Raw genomic sequence first — 17186 nt, 5'->3', positions numbered from 1 at the left:
TGGGACTGAATGAGGCGAGGTTTGGACAAAGTCTACAAACTTATTACTCCATCAAATCCTTTGAATGTGCCAACAGCGCCCCCGCTTGGTCAGAGTCCTAAACCTCACATGTAAGTCCGGTGAGGTGAGTGTTTCCTCCTTTCTCCCAGGGCCGTGGAGTTCAGCAGGTTTATTTATTGCCACATTAATATTCGGTCCAGTGAAGTGTTAGGATACAGTGGGGCTGAATATTAATAAGCAGAGGATAAAGAAAAGGCAAAACCTCTTTACGACAACAAATACCAGACTGAGGCAAAGACCAACTGTTTCTGTGTGACCCAAACAAGAGAACAACTTTTGCAAGCGAATTGCGACCAAAAAGTCAATGTAATGTGTACAAAATAGAGTGTTAGGCACAGGATTACTACGGAGAAGAAATAAAAGGCCTATGTTACAGAAACAAGTGGATAATAAATAAGTAAAAACTTGAAAATTACTATTTCTAACTTAGAAGCATAGGACTGCAAACAATCATGATAAGTTAAAAATGAAATAAAATAAATTAAGCACCCCCATGTCAAGGTTATGTCACAGTATTATGGGTAAAAAAAATAGATGTTTCAGCCAGAGTAACCCACCGGTGCACAAATGAGATCTGATTGGAAGAAAACGACAGAACAATAAGGGCTTACACAACTTCTTGTAAAAAAAAAAAAGAAGTAATTAATGAATCCTGAATTTTGTTCTTAGTGAATTACTTAATAAACACTGAATTCAGTTCCTCTTAATGAATTACATAAGAAAAAAATGAATTTGTGAAACTTAAAGCCCATAGCCTACCTTGCATCAGACAGCTGCGTGTTTAACCTCCTGCAGAGAAACAGGTTGTGATTTCACACTTGTTGGCAAAATATGCCATAACACATGCATGGAACCTAGGAATTAAAGGATTTAAGGATTGCCCTTTGAATCTGAATATGAAAAGGCCTCTTTGTTTAGGGGCGGATTTATGAACATGGAAAGAAGTCCAGATATTCTGTACAGTGAGGGAAAAAAAGCAAAGTTTCTTAAGCTGGAAATGTGAGAAAATGTTTTGAAATTTGGAGAAATTAGGTTAGAGGTTCCTGTGGGTTTCCCGGTTGTAACAACTATAATCACTGTGCAGAAAGAAAACTGGAGCCACCAGAGCAAATGTTTAAAATGTGCTGCAGCCAACTCCACCACTTAGTTTCATTTAAGTTGGTGGGGAAATACTAAAAGCTTCTCCTGACTCCTGTAGAGCAGGGAGTACATCTGCTCTCTTTGCAGAAGTGTTAACATAAGGGATATTTCTTCTATCAGTGTCATGCATTGCAACTCTTTGCTGCAGAAAGTGTAAACAAAGACCATTCTAGTGGCATACTATCTCTTAGTCTGACGCTGTGGTTCTAGGTACTAGTAGTTTTTACTGGTACTTTAACGGTAACAGTTTTCATACTCCATCTAACAAGTGTTTTTAACCCGAAAAAGGCTATAATGTCTTTTTATTGTCAGAGTGTTTTGTTTAAAATGTGAAAACTGTTATTAAAATAAAAATTCTAATATCACAGCCAATTGTATGCATTTTTATCCTGGTTTAAACTATCAGTTTTCCCAGCTTTTTGCTGCATTTACATACTCGCACACATGTATACACAATATAGACACACGTATCTCTATAGGAGTCTGATACATACATGTAAACATACACATACATTGATACAAACATGCGTACTTCACACACAAACATCATGTTAGATATTTTAATAATATACGCGCTGGTGTTATTGTGCGTTGCTTGTGGTCCGTGCATCCACTAGGTGGCGTTAAACTTGCAGTTACCCTCCTCGCTCGCTGTCAGGTTACCGAACAAACTTTTTACAAAATAAATCTAGACCCTTGTCCTTAAAAATCCTCTGTTTTCTTGTATTTTTCTCTCCTATTTCCTCGTTGCGTTTTACAAGCTGGAGACAGTCATGTAAAATTATTATAATGATTTAAAACCTGCCCAGACTACAGGCTGATTCAGGCCCCTGCAAACTCTGCCCATCTGACCCCCCCCCCCCCTTCTGTTCAACACACCCACACACACTCACACGCGCACACTTTTAGGATACAATCTGATCCATAACTTTGTGGCTTAAGCTTTTAGTTTCTGATACACGCCGGACTGCAAACATCTGGATTCCCGACAATTACGCACGGAAATGTCCACCACAATATTAGCTCCACAGCCATTCTGGCATCTCTGCCCCCACTTGATACCCAGGAACATCCGGAAACAGCAGACAGTAGTCTGACTCTGCCGCGCGGAGGGGTGGATGAAAGTACGCGCTCTCTTCTTCTTCTTCTATGGGTTTTTCCTACAAACGGTGGAAATTACCAGATCTGCGCCTTGATATGCGTCAGAGTCTTTGAACGATCGGAGAGAGAATTATTACTGCAGTTTTTACACATTTAAACTCATCATCTGCGGATTTTGTCACCTGACGAGGATGGAAAACTGATGGTGAGTTAATGTAACCGGTCAAAGTTGTGTTTTGGTGTTTTTATTTCTTCTGAGAGCTTGATTCTTTAAACAACACGAATGAATGTCTTTAAAACTTGCTGGAAAATATCTGTCTGTCTGGACATCTAGCTACTTATCTGTAGTGAAAATTCTCTGTTTTTAAATATGTGTTTAAAACAATATTCGTGCTTTCATCAAACTATGAAATCCCTTAAAGTATGATGCCTGTAAAGAACAACATAAGCTGTTCTTTTGTGTTATTTTAAATGTCATCTCTTTATGATATAACAGTGTTGGGAGGCCTGCCTGGAAAAAAAGTGATTGATTTCCTCCAGCTCATATAGACTAAGACTAGAGTGCAAATTATGGGCTGCAACATATTACACAAGTTAATGGGCAAGGCAGCAATTATTAGCCCACACTCCATCTTAGATGACTTCCTGCTTGTAGGGCTATCAACATCATTATTAGATTGCTGTCAATTAGAGGTTATGCTGTGTTGTTTGCCTACTATCCAGCATGTGTACACACACACACACACACACACACACACACACACACACACACACACACACACACACACACACACACATTCACACAGAGAGTGCAGCGAGGCATGAAACCTGTTTCTAAACCCCTGAACTTAATTTTGAGACTTGTGCTAACAGCCCCTCATCACAAGCTATTTTGCCAACGCCCTGGACAACAAGCTCTGATCCTGATCCTGTAGTCTGTAAGAGGCAGCAGTGAGCACTTAGATCTGAGAGTGTGTGTTTGTGTGTCCCTAAGGAGCCCACAGATACTGACCTGTGATTACTCTGAGTATGTGTACTGCAAGTTTAGGCTGCAAGAACATGTCAATTCAAGCCTTATCATACAACTGTGCTTTAAACCAACAAGTTGTCATAGAAAGAGGCCTGCTGTGGCAGTCCAGGTCTATTGTTTTGTGGCACCTGTACTCTATATGCCTAAAGACAGCATTAGATAAAGCTACTAAAAAGTACTGACCTGCAGGTATTAAAGAAACTAGTCATGGTCACATGGTTGGAACATGTCTTCGTATCCTTCTACTTGCTATGCTAATGCTTCCAGGTTAACATGTACTGTGAACAGAGCAAAACCTGAATTAACAAAGGATGACGCCCCATGACCTCAAAAGTGAAGCCAGAATCTAGCCAATCTGACATATTGTGCTAGCAGAATATTTTGGTACTAAAACACCCTTAGTCTGGCAGAGGAAAGCCCAGGAATTAACATCATGTCCCCTCTGCCAAACACTGACTTGTTGTGAAATCATCAAATCATCCCTTCAGAACAGTTTCTTGCATCATCTGAAGTGTAAACTCGCATTCATGCAAAATTGCTAATCTGGTGCAGAACACTGCAGGAGCTGCATAGAGCTATCAGTCATGGAGTCACACCCCATAATTATTAGTATCAAATCACTAATGTTTGTGTTCAGCTAAAGATAAGCACACTTTACAATCTAATGATGGTATGTTAAAATTGAAAAATACTCAGGTGAATGATCAGTTATCTGATTTTATGGCTGTGTCAACAGTAGCTCTGCTCTACTTCTCATGCTTGTTGCTCACATTCTGTTTCCAGAGATTATTTGTGTTTGTAAATGAGCCTCTGGTGACAATGAGACCTGGTGAGAGTGTAGCGCCACCTTTCTGTGCAGGGCAAACATGTTGTTGTTGTTAATTAATCATCAGAATAACAGAAAGATTTTGTGACATACTCCTCTTCTTGTCAGAATACCAGAAAACACCTACTGCAGCTTTAGCTTTAATTGATTCCATTGGTTTTATCTGGAAATCTGCAGCAATGCACATCAGTCAATCACATAGCATCTCCAACCTCATCTAAGTACCTCAAAGTACTCTGAGGTCAATGAAATTAAGTTTGATATGAGTAATGTATATTGAAGCTGAGCTTCTGTTTGACACTGAGTTAGTGTTTAATACGTTTACAGATGAATCAGGGGGCTCAAGGTGGGAGTCAGTCATCACTTAAAGCTCTTCAGCATCAGAACACTGGTGTATGTACGCAAGGTGAAAAACAAATACCAAACCAACGTGTTGACATTGTGTTCCAGGGAGAGTTAAGGGAAACGCATGCATCCATTTTAGATTAGTCAGCGTGAGGTCATGATGCTGACAGGCTGCAGATAAATTAAAGTGGGCCTGTTTGAAGTTTTTAAGTGTGGGCTCATATCACAAGCTGTGTGTAAAGAGTGGGGAATGGACCGACAGATTGATGCATGCCTCTTTAGAGGTTAGAGACTGCAGGTTGACCTTGTCAAATTAACCCCAGATCAAGGTCTAGTGTTTGTTTATGACATTATTTAACATGTGTTGCTTCAGTTATGCTAAGGGAAGGCAGTCTGTTTTAAAATCATCCTAGGTCAAAATCTTATCGCCAGTGCGTGTTCTTGATGTCATGAGAATAAAGTTTTGCTTTTTTCTTGAGAGAGGGATTGATAAAGGAGTCTATTACGATTATTTGGGTGCCAATTTAATATCAATTGTGATTTTAAGATATTTACGATTTTTGCAATGTTCAGTTTGCTTTTTTAACACCAGACCATGTGAAAAAAATGAATGATGATGATAATGTCTACAGACTATACCCAGAGCCATATTTTCCTATGCACATCACATGAGACGGAGAGAAACATTTCACCCTCGGCTGGAGAAAAGTGGAAACTTTTTCCCAATCCAGTTTATAAACAAAGACTGAAATGAAGAATTTGCATTTGAAAAAAAATGACAAAGAATCCTGATTTTGATATTGTCAAACAAAAAATCCTGATATATCAATTTTTTTTTTGTCTCCCACCCCAATTTGTAAATGCATATTTAAAGAATGATGCACAGCCACAGATATTTGTCCAATTTTTTTACGTTTTGTATGAAATATGGCCTGATATTACTTTATTTGGTGGTAAAAGTTTCCTTTTTATGTTGACATCTCACAGCTCCAGTGAGCCCCTGGTGAGCTGGGCTATAGCTTCTTTCTGACGGCTACAGACTGACATCATCTAAAAGTGTGCATAAAAAAGAGACGTGCCCCTCTCATCTTATAAAGCGATTGATACTAAGTGTACAGGCACATGAATTAACAATAGGAAATGTTTTAGGGACCTGCTGAGGATGTAAGTTAGCTTGAGGCTAGCTCTAGTTCAGTGTTTACATATTGGAGTTCATCTGATTGTACTCGAGTGGAAAAATATTATTTTTAGATGAGAAATGTGTGAAACAGGTGTGAATGTTTGTAACTTTAAGAAAAACATGCACAACTCGCAAAACTCAACTTAAAGCAAAATGATCAATTAGTTCCTGTTTTCTTTAATGTCTCTACTCCATCCGGTCAGCAAGGGTCACACAAGTTTCTCACATGTTCAACCCAGTGCTGTGTGCAGTCGATTGACCAGCTTGTTCGAGATTGATTTCTAGCGTCACAGCGTGTGGAAGTATTCTATTACTGTATTACATCCAGATCAGGCAAAAGCTCTCCGTGGTGGAGCACCCAGAGAGACGGTGCAGCCTGCGGTGCATTCATATTTAATACAGCATAGGTCTGCCTCACACATTATACCAGGCAGGCCTATTAGCAGGATGAATCTCTTCCTCCCACTGCTCTGTCTGAAGCTCTAAAGACAGAAGTGGACTCTTTTCATTTTGAGGGATGGAGGAGAGGAGCCAGAGTCTCACCTGGAATTGATCATTGTCATGTCAGATTTTAATTTTGTCTAGAGGGGTGGATAATGAGGTCTAATTTTACCATAGCTGGCAGGAATTTATGTGTATGACAGGCCTCTTTAGGATCATTACAGGCTGCCACTTCCTGAGAGCAGCACCACACCCACCTTCCTCTCCTCTCATTATAAAGCACTCCTCATCTGACTGTATAAACATAATGCAAGAAATTCTCTCAATAACTTGATTTCAGCTTTTACATGAACTCTAATAAGACCCTTTTTTATTTCCTGACACCTCAGGCCTTTCCCATGTTGGAGGCTAGCTGTCCACTCTAAAGGGTGCAGGATGAAAAGATGGCACAGCTGCTTGAACCACCAGGTGTAAACAGCTTCCGCCCCTTTACTCGTGAGTCCCTGAAAGCCATCGAGAAGCGGATCGCTGAGGAGAAGGCCAAGAAGCCCAAGGGGGAAAAGAAAAAACGCAACGATGACAATGAGCTCAAGCCCAGCCGTGACCTGGAGGCGGGCAAATCACTCCCCCTTCTGTACGGGGATGTTCCCAAAGGCATGGTGTCGACACCGCTGGAAGACCTGGATCCCTTCTACTGTAATCAGAAAGTAGGTGAAACTGAAGGTAGTCCGTGATAAAAAAAAAAACTTTAAGAGGACTTAAAACTATTCCATCATTCTGCTGCATCTGTTATACTACTGTTAACTAACAAAGCAGCAGATGGTCTTTTCCTGATGAAGCTGGCAACTCATGAACATACAGACCAACAAAGCAACTATCAACACTTGCTTCTGCTCATTCCTTCAAGAATATGTCATTTACTTCTTTTGCCCTTTTGCTTTGTTTCATCAGTATTTGGCCTACTTAAATTTTCATTTATATATTATGTTGTGCAAACAAATAGTTAGTTGCATAGTTATGTACTATTGCATATTTGAATAGATTAATTAACAAAAAAATGTAATAAAATAAATAAATAAATAAAAATGCTTGACAATTGGAAATACAAATGTAGATAACACCATGTCAGAGTAGCCCGTGCATGGTAATGTATACATATTTTAAACTGCACTAAAGGCTGTGATGTTGTAGCATTGATATTGTTGTGCTTTTTCTCATTACAACTGCTTGACCTCAAGTGGGCTGTTGATTTTTTTTGATTGGTTTTAAAAAAGTAAAAAAAAAATAACATCAGATATTTCAATTTGAATTGTGTTTAGTCATAAAAAGTAAAACTGACAGCAAATGTTTTATTGACATCAAATGTATGAGGAATGAGAGGTACAGCGGCCCTGAGAAGCAAAACAGAAAAACAAATTTAAAAAAAAATACAAAAACACATTGGGTTGTAACCAGATGCTGTCTTGGGTGATTTGTTGATGAGTTTTGAAATTTTGCATTGACATTTGTGATTTGCTGTTATGTTTTGCAACTCAGGGCCACCGTAGAAGACTAGTGATCGATGCACTATGTTAATACTCAGAAAAAGCTGACTTAAAATAGAGGATTGTTTGTCATTACAGTGAATACTCACAGGCTTAAGATGACAGGACCATGAGGATGTTCAAAAAATATAATTATTATCGTCAGAAAAAAGAAACATACAAATAACTGAAAAATGTTGCAACTCATAGAGCTGTGTGTCTTTCTTTGTGTTTCCATTTTAACCTTTATAATTCAGATTCCATTACCTTGACTGGAGTCTTGGCCAATACTAAGTGCCCCCTTGGTATCCAGTAGCAAAATTAGTCTATTCATCAAACTATTATTTCACTGTCAGTGCCAATTTCCATCGTTGGTGGAATGTAACAGAAAACACTGTTTTACACTCATCTATCTTTTCTTTCCAGACTTTTATAATGTTAAACAAAGGAAACTTCATATTCCGCTTCAACGCCGCACCTGCCTTGTACCTCCTGAGCCCCTTCAACCTCATACGAAGAATATCAATGAAGATTTTAGTACACTCATATCCTTTTCTAAATATAATCTGTGTTTACTGTGTTATACCTGTGGAGGGTGAATGTTTATATTGCCAAGATAAGGTTAATTATGAACAGGGAGCTGAATTAGAAGATAAGATAAGTGTCTTCCTTGACAACTGCTTGCACATTGTTCAGTATGGTGATCATGTGCACCATTCTCGCCAACTGTGCATTCATGACTCTGAGTCAGCCGCCACCCTGGGCAAAGAATGTAGAGTACGTTTCCTTTTTATATTCACATTAGCTAACAGGTGATATAAATCCAAAGTTAAAAGCTCACAGTGCAAGGGATGTTCAGTTCAACATTTGTGTTTTGTTTCCACCAGGTACACATTTACTGCAGTGTACACCTTTGAATCCCTCGTTAAAATTTTAGCTCGAGGGTTCTGCATAGGGAAGTTCACATTTCTAAGAGATCCCTGGAACTGGTTGGACTTCAGTGTCATCGTCATGGCGTAAATACTTCTGTCATTTTCAATAATACTTAAGCAGTTGTTACATATGAGTGGTTCTATAATTAGGGGAACATTTCAGGTATACAAAAAATATATATGTGACCTTTTTTTTGGTTTCATATTCTACTTGATTGCAAATGATACACTTGAAATGTACTTAATTCATTAGTTAGCAAGCTAAAGCAAATATATCAAATATATTTTTAAATATTTAAGTAACAAAAAAATGTTGGTGTCTAATTTTGTCAACCGTGTTATGGACAAAAGTTGTGACTAGTTTTTCAACATAAATCCATTTTATACTGAATTTAGAGTTATTTAACATTTCTATGCAAGACTACGCCCCCTAGAAATGTCCCTCATCATTTTTATCACAGTTTAACCAAAATTTAAAAGAATTATGGCACAAAAATCACATGTAATGTGGTTAACAAAGCATGGAACACCGCTGACGGGACAAACCTGTCTCTACAACACTACATTTTGTGATGGTAACACGGTTGACATTTTCTTCATTTTCTGGCTCTTGTGCTAACTGCAGACCTTAACTTGGCACCACCTGACCTCCATCACCTCATGTTTCTGCAAATTTCTTCAGTTTGTTTTTTAACATCTATAGTAAGAACAGCAGAAAATGTTAACACAGTTGATGAACAGTTAATGCGCCCCATGTACAGACAATTATTTTGATGAAATATTGATGAGGAGGAGCTGAAACATGTCACACTTTTTCATGGTTCCCACCAAAAAGGATGGGACCTCAGCTGATTTAAGCCATGTGACTTTGGAGCAAACTGTTGCTGATTTATAGTGTTTTTTTCATTTGGTAACATGGTTGACGCTAATTTCTTGGACACACATAAAATGAATTATCTTATCCACATAAAATGTTTAAATAGTTTTAAAAACACTTTTGTCATGTTTTAATGATTATTTTGAATAAATAATACTGAAAATAATATTCACAAACATGTATTCTAATGTTAATTTTGAAGAGCAAACCTTGACATTTGAGAAATTGGACAATGCAAAAACTGCAAATTTCAACACATGATTTGTGATTTTTGCTAAATAAATGATGGAGCCTCTTCACTTTCTGTATCAAATAAAAGTGAAATATCAGACCCACTAACAAATTGGTCATTGCTTGAAATTGATACTTAGAAAAATTGATAAGTATACCCCATGGACATGAAATGTGCCCCTAATCATAGAATCACTCATATATTGCCCAGAGCTTCTGTATGATATATAGCTTACGCTGAATGTGCACAAGTCATTATCTGAGACCGTTGTATTGTCTTTCTCTCCAGATATGTAACAGAGTTTGTAAACCTGGGAAATTTTTCAGCTCTTCGCACATTTCGAGTGTTGAGAGCTTTTAAAGCCATCTCAGTTATCCCAGGTAAGAAGTTTCACCTTTCCCCTCCTAACTTCCTCCTGGTGCCCCTAAACCTTCCTTCCTCACTTCACTTTCTCCTCTGCAGCTGTCATGACTTATGTTTGGGCACCTTAAGCCCCTCCATCAGCATCTTCACAGCAAATATGTCACAGAGTTTTCAGCTTTCAGAACTGTAATGCATCAGTTTCAGGGCACCAGGTGTGACTCATTCTCAGCGACACCTCTGTAATCAGAAGTCTTCAGGCACCAAGATTAAAGATTTATAGTTCTTCAGTAAAAGTTTGGAGAGACGATAGAGTTTCTGTGCCACACTAAGTTTTAGCAGAACTATGTTCAAATCTGGACTCAAAACACCAAGTCGCAGTGAAATACTTGTTAAAGAAGAAGCCCATTGGCATGCCCAAAGGAAGAGGGCACCTTCTAGCAAGTGCTAGCATTGTTCTGGCTACGTTTCTTTATTATTCTGACTGGTCTTTAAGCTCTAATTTGATCCCCTAAACTTGCTCAAAAACTCACCAAAATTGGCACACACCTCTTGATTGCCAAAACTTCGGTATGATACCAAACATGACCCCCAACATCCGATGATTTGCTCTCTAGCGCCACCTAGGTACACTAAAATGGCCTTAGCGGCCACTAGGAATGTCATAGAGAGATGAAACCAACGTCAACGTCAAAATGTTCGTCTCATTGAGACACACAAAAAGAAGTCCTCACACAGGATGCCGGCACTTTGGCTTTCCAAATAAGATTTTGCCACATTTTTACCCTTCATGCAAAAATTAGCTCCCCAAATACCATAAGTGGTTTTGACTCCAAAATCACTCACATGACAGACTAGACCCTTTTCTACAAAAGTTCTTATGGAAGCTGTTATTTCGGACCCGCTTTTTGAATGACAAACCCTCGAAGTCCATGAACCTCAAAGAAGCCCTCTCAGCTCCCTCCATTAGAATCAATTGGTTTGGAGCCTTCACCTCGCGCAAGCTTCCGCATTTGGGCCTCTAGTCAAAAAAGTAAAACTTGTAAAGTTTTAGAAATAACATAAATAGGTTCCTGACAAAATTTCCCACAAAAATATCATATTTTTACACAGATTGTGTCAATATTCTGGCCTATATGACGACTTGTTTCTAAAGTTTTTCGAATTTGAATCCTCCCTCTGCTGCAGTTCTGTGATGATGTCACACACTGATTAGGAGTTCCGTGCAGCTGGTCATGTGACCAAGCAGAGGAAATAATACATTGTACCAACTGTTTGAGCACTAGGGCAAGAAAGGGATTAAACCCTAACAGTGGAGGGGAAATAGGTGTGACAGACCAGCAGAAGGGACCTGACAAGAATGCGAGGACCCGTCCAACCCTGCTTACAGCTTTAGTTGTTTTTATGTCTTCTTTTTATTTAAATGACTGTTTGGAGTAACAGATGATACTGTATCTGGCAGGCCTGAAGACAATCGTTGGTGCGTTGTTCCAGTCAGTGAAGAAGCTCGCCGACGTGATGATCCTCACCGTCTTTTGCCTCAGCGTCTTTGCCCTTATAGGGTTACAGCTGTTTATGGGACACTTAAAGCAAAAGTGTGTGAGGGAAATCAAAAATACTACTTTCACAACAAATGGGACAGACGGCAATTCAACATTCGACTGGGATGAGTATTCAGAAAATGCGGGTGAGTGTCCCCTGTTTTCCTTGTATACTTTGAGGTGTTAAAAGTTTTTGTTTTGTCTGACAGAAAAGTTTTGAAGCTGCATTTTGTTGTCTTGAACTACAAGATTACCTCTGGCTTCTTTGCAGCCTCTGCTGACAAATCAGCACAGATAATAAACCATGTCCTTCTTCCTCCATCAGAAAATCATTATTTCCTTCCAGGAAAACGAGATCCTCTGCTTTGTGGGAACAGCAGTGAAGCTGGGTAAGCTTGTTACTCTACCACCAGACGACTGGACAAGTTACTGAATGGATTAAATTCTAATATGATACGTCTGTTTCTGTATAAAGATGGAGGCAGGTATAATTCTCATCCTCTCTGTGATGCAGGCAGTGTCCAGATGGGTACATCTGTGTCCAAGCAGGGAAGAACCCAGACTACGGCTACACCAGCTTTGATTCATTTGGTTGGGCCTTTCTGTCTCTGTTCAGACTGATGACTCAGGATTACTGGGAAAACCTTTACCAGCAGGTACACTGCAGAGTTAGAAAATCTGTTTGAACTTTTCAAGCAAATGGTTTTTATGTTTGATGTGTTTTTTTGGCACATTTTCAGTGAACACCTTTTTTCTTCAAGCTCTAAAACATTCTAGTAGAAAGACTAAAATGTAATACTGATAATAAAATCAAACAAAATACACAAAATTAATTTCCAAAGGATTTCAGCAGAAAGAAAATTTATTTTAGAAAACAATTACTAATTTGATACTACAGTTCAACGCTCAAGAAATGTATCGCCAAAAACACTTTGAACATTAAAGGAAAATGGGAAAGGGAAGCAGGGATAAGGATCTCAGTGGAAGTTTGAGAAGAAATTTGCAGTTTTCAATGTTCCTCAACAAACTCTGCAAATTGGAAAGAGCATTGCTGGAAAAATACTATTTGACACTTTGAGACGCCATATCAAGAAAAATACAAGAACCTAAGTCCAACATGTTGGAGACAGTGTGGTCCAGGGGTGGGAAATCAATTTCATGTCTTCTGTGGCTGCCCCAAACTGAATTTGTATTGGGAGGAAATTCATGAAACACTTAAAAAATTCTTTAACAGTCAGATACTGCTGAATTTTGAAGGTTTTTATCTAGGTTATATTGTTTCCATAAAAGAGAGGAGCGAAAAAAAAAGTTATTGCAGGCCCTCCTGGCAGCTAGCAAAAAATCCATCACTCAGACAATGGCCTAATCCTCTACCACCTATATGTGACGAGTGGTTCAAAATAATCATAGAAATCTTTAAAACGGACAAGTTGACCTACAATCTAAGGATTCAATAAGGCAAATTTTATCTTATATTGAATAAGTGGATTGAATTTGTTACCCCATTAAGAGCAGACTTTGTCTGACCCCACTATCAGTCATTCTTCAACTTCCCTAAGAGAATAATATACAATGGTATTTATTTAAAAAGCAACAAAAGATGATGCTCAAAATACTGCATATGTGTAAATATAAAAGACTGGAAAAGGACTTTGTGTAAAAAATGCTTAATTTAATATTAATGAAAATGTATTTCCCGACAAAACATTATGAAAAAAAAAGAAAAAAAGAAATGGTCTTCTACACCATGCACTTTTTAAGGAAAGGGAGTTAAACCTGTCCAGTAACTGTCAGTTAATGAAAGTTTTTTTTTTTTTTAACACTTAGACATTTTAACTTGAACTTTTTTGTAAGTTAAAAGTGTAATAATGAGTAATCTGTAAACAGACTGGAAATGTTTTTTTTTTTTTTTGTTTATTTACCTAGTTTACTTTATTATAAGGGATATTAAACCCTTGACTTGTATTGATTGTGTTAAATTCTGGAGTAAAACTTCCTTGACAACAAAATCCATGTCGTTTCAGAGCTAATGACCAAACCTCCTAAATCATAATTATAATGTGTCTTTCTCAGCCCTCAGGTGACTCAGTGACCCTGTGACAAAAACAGGTTTAGTGGCAGGTTGATAAAACTATGCTGCTAGTACTATCTGCTTCTGTAAATACATCTTCAGGCAGGCAGGGAAAACTGTGTTAAAGTAGGGCTTCTACAAAGACAAAACGTCCTCACATTACAATATTGTCATTAGAAATGTTCAAACAGACCTCTGAATGAAGCGCAGGTGCATCTTCACCTTGAAAGGGACAAAGATGAGTTGCACCATAACTCAGGTAAACACAGCTTGAATGGCTTCCAGTGCAAATAGCTGTCCGCTGAATGGACCTGGTTATCATTGTAATGTCAGCGAGTAAAGCAAACACTAATACTGCAAAGCTCCCACTGCTGTTTGGTGGTGGGTAGTATTACTTGTTTGGGCACTACGCAAAAATTCTTGAATGCAGGAGCGTCCTGGTAGTGATATGTGATAAGTTTACACTAGTTTTGCATTTGAGTTTGATTTCTTTGCTGGATTGCTTTTAATGATTAAGTTAATTGATTCAGTTCTTTCAAAATAAAGGTCTACTAACTGAGAATGTGTTGAGTTGTTATTGGTCACAAATAAAGAAAATGAAACTATAATAAAAATTCTGCTGCTTGGCATAGCTGTAGTAAAAACCTCATAATTATCATCATAAACGTAATTTTCAGCTCATGGCACATGTTTCTGGTGTTTTCTCTTCCAGACGTTAAGAGCATCTGGAAAGCCCTACATGATCTTTTTTGTGCTGGTGATTTTCCTCGGCTCCTTTTACCTGGTCAACCTAATCTTGGCTGTAGTGGCGATGGCCTATGAGGAGCAGAATCAGGCCACCTTTAAGGAGGAGGAGGAGAAGAAGCGAGAGTTTGAGGCTATGATTGCGCAGCTGAAACAGCAGCAGGAGGATGCTCAGGTGCAAGACAACTCAGGGTTACACCGTCACTGCAACACAAACTCAGCTAAAACAATAAAAGGATGACAGGAATCTATTTCACTGTTGTCTTGTCTTGTCTTTCCTCGTGTAGGCAGCAGCATCTGCAGCCGCTGCAGAGAGCGGAGGAGTCGATGACAAAGGCGGAGGCACCGAGAGCTCCTCTGGCACCTCAAAGCTCAGCTCCAAAAGTGCTAAAGAGAGGCGCAACAGGCGGAAGAAAAGAAAGGAGGAAGAAGGCAAAGGCGCGGATGAGAAGTTCCCAAAATCAGAGTCCCAGGACAGCATAAAGAAAGCTCGCTGCCGCTTCTCTGTGGGGGCAAACAAGCTCAGCTATGACATGAAATGCTCAGCCGCACATCAGGTTCAGTTCATTGTTTCACTAAAGTACACTTAATTGCTGACTTGATCACAGAATAGCTGCACAAGAAGGGAACCAAATGTATTCAAAATATGATAACTAAAAATATATAAATTTTCAGAGGTCCATAGATTGATTAGTTATGTTATATCTTGTGTAGTTCAGGCAGCTTAGTGCAAAGACCTTTATATACAATTGATGATTTGTATCCATTATCATTACCACTATCTTCTTTTTCTAAACATAAAACATCTGAACTTGATTAAATTCAACTCATTGCAAAAACCAAGTTTTTTATTTTCTGTATTCCTATTGATCATGACCATTATTTTACAGATAATCAAAAGAGAAATCATGACCATCATCATCTTTATCATCATCACTATTGTCACCATCGTCATTGTCACCGGCATTATCCTCACAATCACTATGGTCTTCTTTATTGACTTCATCATCATCACCACCATCATCATCATCATCATCATTATCATCATCGTTATCTTTTGTATTATCATCACCACCATCATCATCATCATCATCACTATCATCATTGTTATCTTTTGTATTATCATCACCACCATCATCATCATCATCATCATCATCATCATCATCATCATTATCATCATTATCATCATTGTTATCTTTTGTATTGTCATCACCACCATCTTAATCATCATCTTCATCATCATCGTTATCTTTAGTATCATCATCATCATCATCATCATCATCACCATCATCATCTTCATCATCATCATCTTTATTATCATCACTATTGTCACCATCATCATTGTCTTCATTATTACCATTACAATCACCATGGTCTTCTTCATCATTATCATCACCATCATCATCATCATTTTTATCTTAAGCATCACCATCATAATCATCATCATTATCATCACCACCATCATCATCCTCCTTATCATCACCTCGGTCATCCTAACCATCACCATCACCTTTTTCATTATCATTATCATCATTATCACCATCATCCTTATCATCATCATCATCTTTATCATTTTCATCATCACCATCATCACCATCATCATCCTTTTTATCGTAATTATGGTCATTGTCATTATTATCATTATTATCATTGACATCATCATTAATATCATCCTTATCGTCATCATTGCTACCACTATCATCAGCATTATTGATCATAACCATCTTCAACAGTATCATCTGAATTATCATATTTCTCATCAGTCTTCCCCTCATCATTTTCAGCATTGACACTGAACTTTTCATGGCCTTTTTAACATCATCATCAACATTCTCATTATTTATCTTTAACGCTTAACCTGTCACTATGCAATGCTTTCATTAGCTTTGTAACATGACAGTCATCGTCACCTTACTTCTCATCATGATACCTTTCAGGTTTCACTGAAGAAGTTCTTTCTCTCCTAGTCTTTCCTGAGTTTTCGTGGGCCTCTGTTCTCATCCAGACGGAACAGCAGGACCAGCAACTTAAGTTTCCGAAGCCAAGCGCAGGACAATGGCTCAGAAAATGAGTTTGCTGATGATGAGAACAGCATTTTTGAAGACAACCTGAGTCGGAGGGGCTCTTTCTTTTTCCCAAGCAGTCGTGAGCAACGCGGCAGCAGCATGAGCCAGGGCAGCTACTTGTCTCATCTCTTACTTCAACACAATGGAATCAAACACAGCTCAATAGACTGTAATGGGGTTGTATCTCTGGTGGGTTGGAACTCACTCCCATCGTCACCTGTTGGGCTCCTTCTGCCCAAAGTGACGGTGGATATGGCCTCCACTGTAGACAACGTAAGAAAGAAGTGCCCTGCCTAGACGTCACTTTTCATTTGCATTTGGTGTTTTCTCTTTTTTCTTTTTCTTTTGTCCTTTGCTGACTGAATTTCAACTTTTATGCTTCGCTTTAGCATCCTGTAAATATTTTATACCATCCCAGTGGCTTCTTAACATTCAGCCTGCTGTATCAGGGTAATTTCCAGCTGTTTCTCCAGAAGTTGCTTTTGTTTTCATGTTTTGCGTAAAAACCCATCCTTGCTGTGGCTGCTGTCAAACCAAACAAGTGTTTAACTTACACAGCCACATCAGTAACGATGCTGTCCATCCTCAGGCTGACACCACCGACACGGGTGATGGAACAAATCCAGAGTGTATGGACTTCCTGGATGGCCCAGAGTCCCGACAGAGAACTCAAAGTGTTGCCAGTGTCATAACCAGCACAGTGGAGGGTAGGTTCTT

At 38.6% G+C, this 17186-nt stretch overlaps 1 protein-coding gene across 3 annotated transcripts in view; it reads left to right on the top strand.

Moving 5' to 3' along the window:
- Window positions 1-17186, top strand: part of scn1laa (sodium channel, voltage-gated, type I-like, alpha) — a 215081-nt gene that overhangs the window by 184996 nt on the left and 12899 nt on the right. The window contains exons 2-13 of one of the 3 annotated variants that reach the window (XM_074695400.1): window positions 6513-6830; window positions 8073-8191; window positions 8334-8423; window positions 8534-8662; window positions 9976-10067; window positions 11510-11734; window positions 11914-11977; window positions 12103-12244; window positions 14372-14578; window positions 14691-14960; window positions 16371-16742; window positions 17059-17176. In XM_074695400.1, coding sequence (XP_074551501.1) covers window positions 6567-6830; window positions 8073-8191; window positions 8334-8423; window positions 8534-8662; window positions 9976-10067; window positions 11510-11734; window positions 11914-11977; window positions 12103-12244; window positions 14372-14578; window positions 14691-14960; window positions 16371-16742; window positions 17059-17176 — 2092 coding nt within the window. In that variant the 5' untranslated portion in view covers window positions 6513-6566. Of the gene's footprint in view, window positions 1-6512; window positions 6831-8072; window positions 8192-8333; window positions 8424-8533; window positions 8663-9975; window positions 10068-11509; window positions 11735-11913; window positions 11978-12102; window positions 12245-14371; window positions 14579-14690; window positions 14961-16370; window positions 16743-17058; window positions 17177-17186 lie in introns of those variants that run through there. The other 2 variants (XM_074695399.1, XM_074695398.1) reach the window with 2 other exon arrangements.

The sequence above is a fragment of the Halichoeres trimaculatus genome, unplaced genomic scaffold, assembly GCF_033239565.1.
Source record: "Halichoeres trimaculatus isolate MK-OKI-2021-1 unplaced genomic scaffold, fHalTri1.1 fHalTri1_scaffold_19, whole genome shotgun sequence".
In the NCBI taxonomy this organism is placed as follows: domain Eukaryota; kingdom Metazoa; phylum Chordata; class Actinopteri; order Labriformes; family Labridae; genus Halichoeres; species Halichoeres trimaculatus.
The sequence above is the reverse complement of the archived record's forward strand: the minus strand, read 5'-3'. Positions and strand labels throughout refer to the sequence as shown.